This window comes from Mytilus californianus, unplaced genomic scaffold (genome assembly GCF_021869535.1).
Source record: "Mytilus californianus isolate M0D057914Y unplaced genomic scaffold, xbMytCali1.0.p SCAF_7, whole genome shotgun sequence".
In the NCBI taxonomy this organism is placed as follows: Eukaryota; Metazoa; Mollusca; class Bivalvia; order Mytilida; family Mytilidae; genus Mytilus; species Mytilus californianus.
In genome coordinates this window covers 16,881,861-16,899,428 of record NW_026262723.1, presented here as the reverse complement: position 1 = coordinate 16,899,428, position 17,568 = coordinate 16,881,861, and the positions used below count along the sequence as shown (strand labels likewise).

General features: G+C 30.6%; 1 protein-coding gene across 1 annotated transcript; it reads left to right on the top strand.

Annotated features, from left to right (window-relative positions):
* The first annotated feature begins 8,468 nt into the window (after positions 1 to 8,468).
* On the top strand, positions 8,469 to 17,065 carry LOC127708245 (uncharacterized). The gene is made up of 6 exons (XM_052213087.1): positions 8,469 to 8,495; positions 10,073 to 10,286; positions 14,024 to 14,307; positions 15,376 to 15,522; positions 16,535 to 16,771; positions 17,051 to 17,065. Exons 1-6 carry the CDS (start codon positions 8,469 to 8,471, stop codon positions 17,063 to 17,065), a joined length of 924 nt encoding a protein of 307 aa, XP_052069047.1.
* Positions 17,066 to 17,568: the final 503 nt, after the last annotated feature.

Below are 17,568 nucleotides of genomic sequence, written 5' to 3'. Positions count from 1 at the left end.
TAACAATACAAGAAAAAGTTTCACTTTTCCATTTTTAACTCCCCAAAATTTTAAACTATTAATTTTGAAGACGTGTTTCATTTAAACGAAGTCTAAATGGTCACCAACTTACCAGTTTATTGTTTCCCTATTTGGCACACACCTACATATAAACCACATTGTAAATACAATTTAATTGGTCGTAGTAAATTCTATTGAGCACAAAACAAATCCATTTTTTTTTAAATAAAGAAAAATAATATTTTTTTGTCTTTGAAAGACGGAGTTAATACTTTAAATTACATTCTGCACAAAAAATCCTTAAATCTTCCTAGGAATGAGAAACTCTTTTCTTCATAGAAATGTTTGAAATTGTTTACACTGGACATTAAACACCTTACAATCAATCAACTAAAATATATCCAAGGGATTTTCATTATGCATGTACATGTATATAAATGCCGGATACCATATACATATATTGAATAATCAATAAAATATAGTGCTGTCAAAAATAAACATTATCATTAGGATATCAAAATAATTCAGTTTTTATTTCAAAATGATTTGCAAACAGACCTCTTTCCAGAGCATTTTTCTGTCTGTGCTATCGCTCTGTGTGGGTTAATTATTTGAAGCATAAAGTTTATAAATCGATCTCTGAAACACATTATATATATATAGAAGTCAAAGTAAACATTAAACTTATGCATGGCGGAAAAGAAATATACAAAAACGATAGGTGCAATGTGCATGCAGCCTTGCAAATGATATTTAAAAAAAATATATTTAATTTATAAAACTTAGGACTTTAAATTTAAGTATTGTTGATCGGATGTTGAAGTTTCCAGAACATAGAAAAAAATACACAAGAAAATCTATCAGTACTACACTAGTCTATCAAAATGTGCTTGGTGTCCATTTTACAATATATAATTGTTTAAGAATTTAGTGTTTTCTTATTCATTCTGACATCTGTGTCCCTGGATCTGGACAAGAAATTGCGAAGACGTTATGCTTATCAGTTTACCTTTAAAAAGATTTTTCAACGGAATATATATAATTTTTTTTAATTTTTGTTTTTTCTTTGCGAAAACAAAATGGCTCTAAAGCTAAATGTCATCGTCAGATGTATAATGGAAGGCGATAAACACTTTAGAATATATACCACCTGCTGGATCTTTTTACCTGGTCACAGATCTTGTTACGTAACAAGTACGAATGTAAAATTATCGATATTGTATATTCAGTCGAATATACACGGTATCTTAGGACTGAGGTATTTAAGATATTTTGATCTGATAATGTATGTAAATTTATTTGTGCTTTATGTAAAAAAAAAAAGCATTTAACCATTTTTAACCATTTTATTTTCAAAACTTCTTTAAAATGAGTTGACTTTGAGCATATATTTATTTTCAAAACCGGAGACAAATCACTAATTTCCAATTATAAACCAATCTCATTATTATCAGCAGTGGGCAAAGTATTTGAAAAAAAAAATGTATTTAAAAATGTATTTTATCACTTAATTAGTTATATTTCAAATATACAAAAAGCGTTTTTGTTTCAAGTTCATATTCTCCTTTTGAGAATAATAATGCAGGAGTTCCACAAGGCTCTGTATTAGGTTCCCTACTATTCCTTATTCATGTATATGACATAGCTGGTAATTTGATAAGTCTAACTCGATTGTGTGCTGATGAAACATCCCTTTCTTATTCAAGTAATAGTCCTTACACAATAGAGGACGTCTTAAATAGCGATTTAGAGCAAATTTCAGCATGGTCTAAGGATTGGTTTATTGATTTTAATCCTAACAAGACAATTACTATGCTATTCTCCTGTAATTCTTCTCTAGATGAAATTAAAATAGAACTTCAATATCAAGTAGTAGAATTGTCTCCTGTCATTAACACTTAGGTATAACTTTTGATTCCAATGGTAAATTCTATACAATATAGAAAACGTTTTAAAGTGTGCAAGCACAAGATTAAATTTCTAAAAAAATTGAAATATGTATCGACTAGGAATTATCTTATTCGCATAAACTTAACACTTATAAGACCAATTATGTAATATGCACGTGAGTCATGGGATGGTTGTACTCAACAAGATTCCGACAATCTAGAACATGACGTTTAGTTGGAAGCAGGAAGATTAGTAACTGGGTTGCCCGTGTTTGCTAGTCCGGAAGTTATATATTTTCAGTGGTACAGGCCGACATTTGGCAGTGAACAGAAGAAAATCCAAAAAGCTCAATATGTTCTATTCTTCACATAAAGTGGGACTACCTCTACGATTTAATGCCACTTTTATCAGTTATAGATAAAATATCAGAAAATCCTTTTTTTCATCTACTACTATCGAATGAAATAGCCTAGACCCCGACATATGTACGTCCAGAAATATGAATATATTTATCTAACTTGATACAGACACAATTGCACGCTAATCTTTATTATTAAGGACAGTTGATTGGATAAAAGTGATGGATTGCCACGCCTATATTAAAACTGATAGGACGAAAAATGTTGTCCTGCATTTTTCTTTAAATGTAATCTCAATGTAAATGTAGTCCTGCTTTTTTTTTTATTTTACACTCTATTCTGTCCTGCCTTTCTTAGTTATTAATTTTTTCTGAGTTGTTTTACATAAAGTCATCATGCCTTTTCATTTTGGCAAGATGTCCATACTGCCTTTTTTCTCTAAACTCCGGTCATTCCTTTTTTTCAATTTTCATACGTCAGACAAACTTCTTCGTGCATGTGACTTCATATTTCAAAAGGGATAAGAAATGTCTTAATTGATAAGTTCTACATTGCATTTAAAAATCCATTGAAAGAATATTGTATAATTAGAAATCATTGTCCGCTGTTGGAAGTCCAGTTTCGCCATTTTTGACAAGCACGATATTTCAGGGGTTTCGATTGTTAAACTCGTTAAATCAAATAACGAAAATGCTCCATCGCAACATGAGAAAGAGGGGCTCATTAACCTCTATCAATGTTTATCGTTTATAAGATGTTGTACTTTCAATGCTATTTATAAACGTAGAGTAAAATTTTAAATGTTTGGTATACAAATTTTAAACTAATCAACTTAAAAAATATTCAGAAGACAATGGGACATATCTTATTTATTATATTGTAACATTTTTTCTTCACAAAGGCTTATTATGATAAATGAAATCAATGTTTTTGCTGTCAATATTACAATTTATGTATTGCTCTCTGGTGATGAGTCTTTGAGTTCTGACGAAAATTACAGTGTTTTTCTATCTGTACAAAAGTATATAAAAAGTATCAAGCGTTTTTCTCAACTTTGACAACCTTATGCTGTAACAGATCTTACTAGAACATGATCAATTTATGCTCGTAAGGATACGGTAATCGAATGATCTTTATGATTGACTATTGTATTCTGAAACGTTTCATTGGATTTAATTAAAAAAAACAAAATTGATACTTACAATTACGTGTAGATTTATTCCGTTTTTCTATTAATCCGAACTAGAAAAGCGACTTAATATGTATCACATCATAAACTATGAGTGTATAATTTACATTTAAACAAATTCACACACATGACTTGTCATGTACACTAACATATTTTATTTTCACACAGCTCGGTGTGTTTGTATTTATTTCTTCTGAAAATAGGCGCACTTGATTAGTTATATTAAGTGGAACATATCCAATGATTCGATTCTTAAAATTTATATGTAATTTATTTTTATATCTTCATGCTAAAATAATAATTGGTTAAAGTCAGATATATGTAATGTTCATTCATGTGTATATTTATTTATGTATTAGAGAAGACGTTACTAAGTTGAAAAACTTGTGTCTAATCCATTTGTCATTTTGGAACAAAAAAATACGTTCAAACTAAAAAATCATGATATGAATTAAAAGAAAAGAAGAAAACCAAACACATTTTTTTTTTATTAAAATTGAAAATCCAACTGATTAAAAGTCGTATTGACCTCTAAAATTCTATCACAGAAAACAATTACTTATAGTATCTCAAAATGTCAAAATATAGCCCGTTTTATAATCGCGCAGTGGACATAATTGTTATATTTCTATTCAGACATTCCACATTTTATCAACCGTTTCAGAACTATTTTTGAAGATAACGAATCCGTGGTTTCATTGCACATTTAACGCAAAATACATTTTTCAATTCTTTATTTACACTCAAACACAAATATGTGTTACATGAGGACAAATTACAAATCAAATGCAATAAATGACAGAACAGACAGGAAATTAGTAACTTATAAGTTATAACTAATAATAATAGGTCTTTCGCCGTCAATTCATGAGGGCGTGCCAAATTGTCACGAATGTCTAATCAGGTTTTTCTGTTGTTCAAAGTTTGACGTGCGGTGATGTTTGAACAGTGTTGAGTGTATTTTACATTTGTCATTTCGGAGCCTTTAATATCTTACTATGCTGTATGGATTTTGCTCATTGTTGAAGGCCGTACAGTGACCTTTGATTGGTCATTTCTACGTTATTCAGTCTGGTTAAATTCTCTCATTAAACATTATCCCATCATAGATGATCAGATGTGTTATAAAAAAGAAAACTACATTATCGTATCTCGGATATATATCTATTAAATATAATAAAGAAAACTTTAGTAAGATTGAGTACAACAAAGGCTTTGCCTTATTAAATCCTTGATGCTGTCTCCTTCAGACTGTCTACCGTACTGTTAACGCGGTATTATATGTGATAAATTGCTGTAAATAATAGTAAACTGAGTATTTATTCACAGTACGCACTTCCTATTTTAATTGTGGTGATAGAAATCTTAATGTCATTGTTACACAGTTGATAAATATGGTGCAATTATTCAAATGCAGATTTAAACCTTATTAATATTAAACCCAATCCCGCATGCAGCTGTGGTCATCCTGTTGAGAATAGTATTCACTATTTTTTAAGTGCCCTTTTATCAACGAAGCAAGAGAAATATTGTTTTCAAAATTAGAAAGATCTACTATATCCATTTTGCTTTTATTAGTGGCTGGTGACGGTGACCTTTCATTTCACCAAAACAAAGAAATGTTTGAGTCTGTACAATCATATATCAGAAATACACTAAGATTTAGAACATTCAATCAAAATTCGGAATTCGTACTTCCCAACTCTTTACTCTGGTCCAGTTTTATATATTACTCTATATTATATTATACTTTTTGTTTTTGAGACAAGGCCATGCATAATTTGTCAATAGACAAGCACAATAACCTCAAAGCGAATTGCGAGAAGTGGTTTCGTATTTCGTTATAGAAAAAAATACTAATAGTTTATGAAAAATAACGACTCTCGTACGGTGTCGCGTTTATATCTTCTTAAAACATTGGTGCAATTTGATGCAAAAAATAATGACCATAAAATGTCAGGTTTGCGAGATCAGACAGTAACCTAACAACTAAACAATTGAAAATCTAGGGATCAATGTTTAACATTCGTCAGCCATGAGGAATTTTCATAAATAAAACATGATTTAGTAGAATACTTTGCGAGTAAAAAAAAGAGACTACCATAGATTTGTTATTAACCATAAATGCTTAAGGGGTACAAATCAGTATTCAGGAGTTACCCTTTTTGCATTACACCACATTACAACAGAAATTAGAAAATAGGGCCTGGGAGTATTGCTAAGACATTGTTGTTTTCCTGTTCTATGTAGCTTTCTTTCTGGCAAACACGTAGTTAGATTTTATAAATGCTGACAGGCACCGACTATTGAAAAACCATCGATCTGTTTAAAATGAGAAATGAAAATAATTGTTTGTTTTTCTGGGTTTTTTTTAAGGCAAATAAGAAAAATGACCGTTCGATTTAAAATTGTTTAAAATTATTTAGAAATAGATTTATGAAAATAATGTATTTTAATGCGAAAAGGCTAGACTTTAATTTGTGGTGTAGGGATGTGATTGAGTGGTTTTGTTTACAATTATTTCCCATTATTTCCGTAGTGAAAATCTGCAATAATTATTGTTTCATCATGTTCTTTGATTTTCACATTATAACAAAACTAAGAATATGACGGATGAATTTATAGTTAGCTGTTTAATGTCCAGTGGTAACTATTAGATTTATCATTAGGAGGACATTTACAATGTTATAAATATGATCAAGGTCACGGTATCATTTTGTTATGCAAACATGTGTATCAAGGTACAAGCGATGACCTATAGACCGTGTGTATCATATGTATATTTAGGGTGGGTTGCTCTAAATAAAGGAGGTATAGATACAGGAAAATAAAGATTTTTTTTTTATAAAATTAGAACAGAGTATAACAGGCCAAATAAAGCACAGAGGAAAATGGTTTAAGAAAATTAAAGAATAGAGGGAAATGGTCTAGTTTTTTGCCGGACAATCGTTGATGATTGTTTAAAGTCAAGTGCATTTATTGGTAAAATAATACACAATCGTTTGTACATTGGTAGGGATTTATGTTTGAGGTTGATGAGGCACATAATGAGTAACTGTTTTTATTTGAAATTTCTAGAATATTTGGGTTTTTTTTCGTCTGATTTGAAAATGAAGAAAAAAAATCTATAATCTAAAAAAAATGGTTTAATACTCAACAGACTGTAGTTTACTCGCACATTCACCAAGTCCGTATTTCTACGGCTAAAAAAAATCATAATTGTATCTTTTAATTTGTTTAAATTTATTTCAGTGTTTATTTTTCAAACTTTTATGTAAATAATGTTGGATCAACATCGAGTCAGATTAAATTATAATTTATTAGATTATTAATTTAAACTAAACTAAAACATGCATCCAATATAAATTTTACGCATATTATCACCTATATAAAAAGACTTAACAGAATACAATTCATGTTTATATTAAAAAAAAACACATATACGCGAAACGAAACTATGCACGCAAAGAAACGATGTACGCTTAACCATACGATATACGCTAAACGAAACGATGTACGCTAAACGATACGGTATACGCTAAATGAAACGATGTACGCAAAACCATACGATTTACGATACAAGGGCGCTTATGTTATCGTTAATGGTATGGTTTATGGTACATGGTTTCGTTAGTACATCATTCGTTCACCGTCCGTACAACGTTCGGTCAGCGTTTCGTTTGCATTCGTACACCGTTCGGGAAGCGTACGTACATCGTTCGGGCATCGTCCGTACATGGGTCGGGCATCGTTCGTATTGTTAACTTTTACGTTACACGGACTGTACAAACGCATTTTGAAAACATAATTATTAGTCTATCAATTGACCCTATTTTGTCCAGCATGATAATGAAAACACAAGTATTATTTTTCTAGGCCTAACTTTGTCACACATTTATGGATTTTTATGAAACTTAAACAGATTTTTTTTTTAAATAAATACAAAGGATCTTTAGAAGTTTATTTTCCTCATATTAAACATGTTATACTGGAAAATATCCTTTTTTGTGTAAATATTTAAAAACAGAACATACAGTTATTAGAAAGCTGAAATTAAAAAAAAAAGTAGTGGGTCCATTATGGCCTCATGCATATGCTTTGACTTTTTGCTTAAATGCTCAGAATCATTACAAAGAAGCACAATTAAATGCCACCTTTCTAATTTTTAAGACAAATTCATAATTCTGCAAAACTGAAATTTTCAAAAAAAGGAGTGCACCATATCCAGAATAATAAGTTTTCATTCTTTATCAATCCAACTTAAAAAAATCATGTACTTTCATTTATAATCAGCATATTTATGTCAGAAATACAGAATTAAATGAAAGATTTTGGCCCATTTAGTTAAAGAAGTTAGACTGTATATCAATCTGGATTTTGGTCAAAATGAACAATTTGTATTTATTGATTATTTTTATTTCCAAGGTACTTTAACTTACCCTAATGTCTATTTTTGTTTCCCAGTCAGACTGAATATTGTTTGAACTGTCGATTTTAAAACGTATATTATACAGATAAAATAAAGATTGAATTTAACACATCTACCTGTAATCTTATATTAAAAGGCTAAATAATGAATATTGTGTTATGTCATGAATCACCCTCTGCATGATTCTTACAAAGATACTTACGTAATAAAAAAAATTTACTGATCACGCCTCAGATTTTGATAGTCACGAGGGTTCTAAATATCTTTCTTGTCATATGTTTAAACGTCTTCTTCGGTTGCTACGGCTAGTACGCTAAACGTCATATATTCATGTTATTTTTGTTATTGTCGCTTTTGTAAGAAACTACTTTCGTCAAATGGGATTACATATTTATCGTTTATTCTAATTTAAATAAATTCGATCGTCATATTGGAAGCCTCAATCACACTCTCATTTATATTTTGTCAATCAGGACAATGTAAAATTTCCGCTTATCTAATGGAAAGATAGAGTGTTTAACATTGGCTTTATATGTAGCAAAGTTTATCTTTCAACAGGAAAATATAGTAGAAGGACCGAGGGCATGTCTATTTTATAACCATGAGCGGACAGCAAACTATGCAGCAGGTAAATATTGTTTTATTTAAAAGGTAGGATTTATCTAAAAGTCGAATCTGCATTGATTGAAGGATCAATGATGAAAATCATGTTATTAAAGATAACCTACAACGCAAAGGGTTGACACATTCTGTCTCCGACCATTTTTTTACAACTCTGTTTAAAATTGGTTTGACTCGGCTGGGGATCAATTCCTTTACGTTCCGTCTTCGCGGCTAATACGTTACCACGAGACCACATTTTTTCTGTAATGATTCAATGTACTGAAACGTATTTTGTGTATATAATTAAAATGCAAATATTGAATGTTCGTACCATTATGTTTTGTCTGAAATCAGTTATTTCTTCATATTTATATATACGGTTAATAGTAATATCTTAATAAGTTACTTTCATTTTTAAGTTTCTTTTTTTTGTTATGTTTATCTAAGACATCGTTAATTACCTTTAAAAAATCCACACTTGTTTTTAAATTATATTTTGTGCAACGGTACCAATATAAGATGACAATATTCACAGATGCAACAAAATCGTATTGAATTGGAAAAAAATATTTCCGCTCAACAAATGACCTTGTTAAATGTCAATGTCTCCATTTCAAATGTAACACACTACTAGCTATCTATCTTATAACATAACTCAGTAATACAGGTAAATTTCGAACTATTGATTTAATCGAAAACCCTGCATTTCATAAAACTAAACAAAACTCAATGTTATATAGATGTGGCTGCGTGCTTATACATGGAAAGATAACAAAATGTATTAGTTTGTTTAAATATGTATATAAAATAATAAATGAATATTGCCATAAAAGAAACTACAAGTACTTCCAATTGGTGACATTTGAATCATTATTTCTCAGATAAAAGATGGCTTAAATGGATAACTCAATTTTATTTTTTTTTAAAGTTTTGCAAATTCTTTAATGATTTATTCATTGTTACATATATAGGATATTTCTCAACTGTTGGGTAATGTAGATTTTGAGTTTACAAATTTCAAAAGGCAGATACAAATGCATCCATAAGTCTATTCATCAATGATATAATCACTTTAAAAATCCAGTGAGTTTGAAGCGCTTGTCTGGATTTTTCTTTGAAAGGAACCCTTAAACCTTAAAGACAAGGATGCATAAGAACACAGGAAAAATGTAAGGCAATGTTATATTACAAAACATGAACATAAACACACAAGTAAAATTTGTCCAAGGTCAACTTTGACTAAGGGAGTAAATGAAATACATATCAATACAAACATCGTGTGTGCGAAGCGTTTTTCAGGAACGCTCAAACCTAAACATTTCAAAGCCTTCAGGTCAACTGTTCCTGAGGGCGATAGAAATTTAGTTTCTTTTTAGATTTCATTGTTTAAATGTATTTGTGGAGTTTAGTATGACATCCATGTTCATTGAACTAGTACACATTTTGTTTAGGGGCCAGCTGAAGCCCGCATTTGGGTGCGGGATTTTCTCGCTGTGTTGAAGACCCATTGTTGGCCGTCGGTTGTTTTCTGCTGTTTGGTTGGGTTGTTGTCTCTTTGACACATTCCCCATTTCCATTCTCAATTTTATTGTTGAATTTTAGGGACACAGCGTGGTGAGGAATATTCTTGATTTTGATCTTCAACGCAAACACAAACTTGTTGAAATTTACGACGATATTCTTCGACTGGTTGGTGACCTAAGAGGGGAACAACATCTTTTAGAAGAGCTGACAACTGAATTCGGAGACTTTCAAAATGAAATTCCAAATTCAAAGGCGATTTTATTAGAAGCAGAATGTCCAATAGTTATTGCTGGTAAGTGATTTATATTAGTTGTCTTGATGAAAATGATTTAAAAAAGCCGTCGTATTGGAAGGATTCACAACCAGTACAGTATCTTCATAATTACTTGCAAGTCGGATATTAGTTCTAAACACTTAAAAGTAAAATCACAAAAATACTGAACTTCGAGGAAAATTCAAAAAGGAAAGTCCCTAATCAAATGGCAAACTCAAAAGCTCAAACACATCAAACGAATGGATAACAACTGTCATATTCCTGACTTGGTACAAGCATTTTCTTATGTAGAAAATGGTGGATTGAACCAAACCTCTCACTTGTATGACAGTCGCATCAAATTCCATTATATTGACAACGATGCGAGAACAAAACAAACAGACAATAGGTAAAAATGTCAAAAATAGGGGTACAGCAGTCAACATTGTGTTATCATCATAATAACTATAAAAACAAACAAATGTAACAAAGAAACACAAAAAGGCATACATCAAATTTAACAACCTCATTTTACTTTTTTATTATACGATTTTATTCATATAATAAATTATGTAAAATCCACCCATAAAGGATTGAAAGATTTTAAGTACTGGGACCGAATCCTTACCCTGACAGACACATGGTTAGATGAACATTAACTTTGACGTAGAATCGCGCGTTTGTAATATATTTTTAAACAGAGGGAAACTTGAATTATAGCGTGTTTATTTGATCATTATGTGTCCAACCTTAATTTGGCATTAAAGAAGTTCCCGTTATTTATAGAAAATATATATCCCGACAATGCAAAAGCAGTTATTGAATAATGTTACTAGTTTTACAGATTAAAAAAAAAAAAAAACCAAAAAACCAATAAGGTCTTATCGTCCCTTTCACCCTAGATGACTCATCGCCTTTAATGACATATCACTGTATGCACTACAACAGAAACAATGTGGTACTAGTTCCTAAATAACTTCTTAAACTTCTGTCGGATTGTCATTTTTAATCTTATGATTTTGGTAAAGGTCGGATTACTCATTCTTCACTTTTCTATTTACAATTTTTGAAAATGTTAGTGTTCTTTTTATCTTTTGTTTTGGCTATAGTAATGGTAGTCAAATTTCAACTTACTATGATGCTTTCCCGTGAGTACACAATGTGTGGATTTTCATTTGTTAAATTATGAAAAACGTTGTATACTTAATAAGAAGCTTAAATTTAAGGTCAAGCGATGACCCATTTTTGCTTCCATTCACGTCATCTGAACTCTGGGGGATAGTTGTCTTATTTACAATTTTTATTCGATTCAAGTTTGAGTATTATTGTATCTTAAGGTTAACTCGGTGAATGCTTTTACAACACAAGCTATTGTTATTTTTGACAGAATAAAACTAATGTTTTTATTTTAATCGATATTTGAATTTATGTCTGTGCATATTCTTTATATAAGACAATTACAGCATATATCATTTTTCATACTACTTTCGTACTTACCACATGTGCTTTAATCCTTTTCTAATCCATACATGGGTGTATAACATTTCAATCACATCAATAATTTCCACTTCAGATTAGAAAGTTTTTAATGTTAAATCAACACAAGGAAATCAGTCAAACGTATATACGTACAAACGTATATACGATAATGATTATGTATTACAATGATGTTAATAATCAGGTAAAAAAACAATTGTACTGGTTATTTAAATGTATGTATTTAAAACAAAGGGAGTTTAAACTCTTTTGATTTTTTACCTTGTCAAGTGAGGCTGCTAAAAATATAGTGATTCCTAAGTATACGACCTTGGCTTCTTATGTATTTATATATCAGGAAAGGGTTGAATAAAAATATTTATTGAAAAAAAAATTAAAGAAAATTTGATTTTATTTTCAAATTTTTAGCTCTTGCAAATCAATTTTAATCTCAAACGGTTGTTTGGATCATAACAACAAATTATTAAGTCATGATCAGTCTTACATATATAAGAAATATATGTCAGTTTATATAAATATTAGATATGATGGGGCTGATTTTTGTTTAATTTAAGATAACAAAGCAATGGGGCCAAACATAGAGTGTTATTCAGTTACCTTACTGCGAATTATAGACAAATTTTGAACCTATTACCTTCATTACCTGTTACAAATCCATAACAAATGATAGCATTTCATATCCGTTTAGAAACTAGAAATAAAAGTAAACTTGTAATTATATCAATCGGAGATGTGGTAAATAGCAGAAGAGACAACTATCCGCCAGAATCAACATGATATGAATGTAATCAATTAAAGGTCATCTTTCGACCTTCAACAGTTGTCTTAAACCAATACGGTATAGTTAGCTGTAAAAGGCCCCGCATGACAAAATGTGAAACCATTCAGACAAGAAAGAAATGGCATAACTAAAGAAAAACAATAAACAAAAAACAGTTATTCTAGAATGGAACCAACAACAACCACATGCACATACTAAATGTGGTGTTGAACATGCTAAAGATGTCTAAGACCTATTCTAAACTAAGCTACAGGGCACGGTCTGGTTAGCAAACATTCACTTCATTAGTATTTGATGTGCGCTTCACAAAACATAGATGGAAAAAAAATGTTTTAACTTTAAAATTGTACTATTATCGCAATGCTACCTCGGAATGTCTTCTTTTCTACACTTATGGATTGTGTATCTATATTTGTTTAGCAGTTTATAATCGCTTCCTTGATACTTCACCTTTGATTATCTGGGCAAAATTGGAAGTTTGTATTGATTTATTGCACTTACATGAGCAACACGTTTTGTCAGAATCATCAGTGACGCTCGAATAAAGAAAGTTAAAGCCAAATACAATAGGAATTTGATGACTTAAAATTCGAAAAGATTTGTGAATAACAAGTAAATCTTACATTGTGTGTGAATTTTCAAAGGCTTATTTGTCAATGTGTTTTGTTGTCAGTTAATTCTAGCTAGTAAACTTATCAAACATTTTATTGTATGTTTGCAGATATCTTTACTTTGGTTTATATTTTTCGAACCGATCATTAATATGTTCCCTAATCTATGGAATATTCAGCCCATATAATTTAAATTATCAATTTAGCCAACGTATCAAAGAAACTGTAGTAGTTGTATGTGACCATGTTTATGCCTCTATCACAGAATGTTTAAGCTTTATTTGTCGTAAAGATTTTGCGTTTTCGACTTTTAATGTTCCTCAACTTCGTATTCGATTTGGCATTTGAACTGTTTTTATTTGAACTTCACATACGATTCTTATGTTGAACGATGAAACGGGCGTCGACAGTACAACATCATAAGCCTCGTATCATTGAAGGAAAGTCAAATAACCAAATAACTGCAAGATAATCTACCTTAGCTATGATAGCCAGAAACCTTGTAACAACTACTTTTGGTATGTACAAAAAACCATGTTGAATAACAGCAAAGGTGTTTTAAAAATAATACTAAATGAAAAGACCTTGCTGTGTTACATATTTGTTTTTCGTTCATTATTTTGTACATCAATAAGGCCGTTAGTTTTCTCGTTTGAATTGTTTTACATTTGTCATTTCACTCATTTTTTAAGGCCGTATGGTGACCTATAGTTGTTAATTTCAGTGTCATTCGGTCTCTTGTAGAGAGTTGTCTCATTGGCAGTCATACCACATCTTCTTTTTTATATTGCCTTAGTTACCGTTTTATTAGTATGGTTATCTGCCCACATATAATCTATTTTAGTATCATATGTTTGTCAAATATATGTTTATTTTATATGCTACAGGAGAAACATCTGCAGGAAAGAGTGGTTTTATTAACTTATTGATTGGTAGCGATATTTTGCCGGTGTCAACCTTAGCATGTACTTCAACTATCATAAAAATCCATAATACGAAGGACAGAAAAATCATAGTAACTAATGCAAATGGCGGCAAAACGCAAATAGAATTTAAAACAGATGATGATTCCGGTACGATCCAAAAAGAAGTTAAGAAGTATGTTAGCCTCAAAGGAGAAGTTTTGAACTGTAGATGTGTTGATATATATCTTCCATTACCAATGTTGAAGGTGAGATTATTTTATGCAATAAAAAAACCTGCTATAATACTTAATTTATTTTGCTGTTAGTGTGATCAAATTGACTAAGATGCCATTGATATTTATGTCGAAGTTCATTACACTGCTATTTTATGTATTCAAAACCCGACGAGCATGTAAATAAGAATGAAAAATTACAACATAAGTTGAAATGAAGGAATGGGATAATAAATTATTTCCGGCTAAAAAAAACTCCATTAAACAAATAATATACTATAATAATGTAATGTATTACTGTATTGACTTTTTATTCCCTTAATTTTGGCTACAATAGATATGTATATACATTATACATCCATTTGATACTTGCAAACTGCAAAAACCTAAGTCATTTTATCAGTATAATACTGCTGAAAATGTATTATGTTGCTTTGGATACTGTCTTTTAATCATAATAAGCTTCTGTTCAACTGATATAAAATTCGATGCAAGTTTGACAAAGTACATGATGACTGAAAACTTTTACCTTAGATTGTATCCTAATGTTAAATGTAAAAAAAGTTCATTTATCAATAAAAATACTGAAAAATTAAAACAAAGATTTTCTAAATTTTCCATGGGATTCTGTCTTTTTGTTAAAGCTTCTGTCCAAATTTCATAAAATACATGAAGGTTTGAGGTATACTCACGTAAAAAAATTTAATCATCTTAGACTGTATTAATATGTTATCTCTAAAAAAGTAAGAACATTTAACGGAACAATACGGAAAATGAAAATAGATATTTTCAAAATTGTGCTGTGGATACTGGTCATAAGCTTCAATACAAATTTCATAAAGTTCTGTAAAGGTTTGAAAAAGTTATTGATGTTTAAGAATAAATTTAACAACACCGAATGTAAATGCACGACGGAATATAGGATCGCTATGTCTTGGTTTCGCGACATAAATGTCGCATGCTCGTCAAAAAGGAGCAATAGAGAATTATCTTCTTATCGTGCATGAAATCTATCAATAGATATTCTGGATATGATTTATGAATGTTAAATTTTGAATCATTTAATATTTATTAATAACTAATTCGTTTAAATCTAATCAGGGTAATACTGTGATAGTAGACACTCCTGGCATCGGATCATTGGATCATCCTGAACTGACTGCTCGTCTATTTGAGTTCCTACCTCGTGCAGTTGCTTTTATCTACATTATTAATGCAAGTCATGCAGGTGGCTTGGAAAAAGATAGGGTAGGTAAAATATAACTCGAATCATGATCGTCTTTTCTTTGTACTGTACGCTCATAGTTTTGTCAAAACATGAAAACTGTGCTGATGGCTATAACAAGATAGTTTGATGTCCTTTGAAAACGATAAGTTCGTGAACTTTAAAGGTTGTGTCTCAAAAATCTGCATAAACAATCGCATAATGCCTTTTCTGCTGTTATATCAGAAATTTGTCGTATTTGTTTAATCTGGCTTATATGATTCTTGTTAAATACCGATAGTGTAGATTATCGATGGGTTTTTTTTAAACAAAAAGGTCCTTCTCAGCTCTAATCTCATCGAGCCCTGAAATGAGATGTAGCCGAAAAACATCCTCGAGCTTGAAAGACCTTAGATAATCTGTATATCGCATTTTTGCCTATGACATCGTTGATGCTTACATTGACAAATAGCGATAAATGATCTTAGATAACACATATAAAAATAATAAACCCGCTATTTTTTTATTGACATATTTAACAAAAAGCCTCCCCAAAACCCAAACAAAGCATAAAATGTATCTCAGGTGTATTGTTTAACAAATACAATATTTCTGCAACAAAATAGTACAGAAGGAGGAGAATATGAAGGAGGAAATCCAACATTATATGTAAAAAAAAAAAACAACGACAATACTGACCAATCAGAAAACAGAAGTCTACAAATAGTTACACTGAGAACTATATATTGAACAGCACAAACCAACTGACTCACCAAAAAGCCTGTAGTAAACTCAAGTGCTCTGAAAGAATAAGCAGTTTCTGCTCAACTAGTTTCACCAACGTATCGTCGTTGATTATTGAATGAAAAGAGGGTACTTTTTATCAAAATGTAAATGATAAAATTAAAGTACCTGGATTGACGTTTTTTATCTTACATTTTTAAAAATAACAACAATGCATTTTAATAAAATCCTGAGTGTAAGAGAGCATTATTGTACATGTACTATCATACAATAAATTGATTTTAATGTTTTGAAATATCTTCATTGCATTAGCTTTTAGCAATATTTGAGGAACAAAGAAAATGGAAGCAAAGCGGAAAGTTGATAGAATTTGATGCATCAAGAACAATTTTTGTATGCAACAAATGGGATGCGGTTGAAGATGAAGAAGATGATGTCTGGGATTACATTAGAAAAAAACTAAAGGAACATTGGCCTAATTTTCGAGAAACACAACTGTTTAAACTGAGTGTGAAAAAGGTTAGTAAATTTAAGAATTTTGTAACGGAAGTAATAAGACTTAAAATACGAAAAAATTTGACATACCTACACGTTGATACAAGATGCAAGTGACAAGATATATTTTTTGTACCTAAAATTTTAATAATTTCAGGAAAAGAAAATGGCAAAACAAGAGAAAAGTTCTGAAAACTATCGTGAACTACTTTCTGGTATAGAAAAATTGGTTCCGAGCAGCTTAGAGGCTAAAGTTGCCATGAATGCAAGGTATGTGTATGATATTTTACAATACAATACTAAATTCTAACTTTTATTTAACAAATTACACAGAAGGGCCAACAATGAATATTTTCATTCCACTTATGTTTTAAATTTAAAAAAATCATCAAATAACATTTTGGATGCCAGACGAACGTTTCCTCTACATAAGACTAACCAGTAGCACTCGAATTAAACAGCTAGTATGCCAAGTCAAATACAAAGTTGTAGAGCTTTTAGAAAAGTTGTGTCAAATAGGTTCTAGGCAATTCATACCTGGAGGTAGAAAAACCGATGGGGTTTCGAATAACTCAACATTTTTATACAGTAATTGCCAAAAATGAACTTTTAATAATATTTCATGTCATCACAAAAGTGCTGACATTTTGATTGGTGATAGCATCGATGATGAAACACCCACCAGCAGTGGCATCGACATAGCGGTTGTAATCAAAGATTCCAGTCTTATAATTTTGTACACAATACTCACGTTTCGTCTACATCTTCTTATTAGTGCGGCTCGAATTAAAACAGTGAGGGAACCGCATGAGACTAGGAGATTAGACAGGGAAGGCCTCTCCTGCTATGCA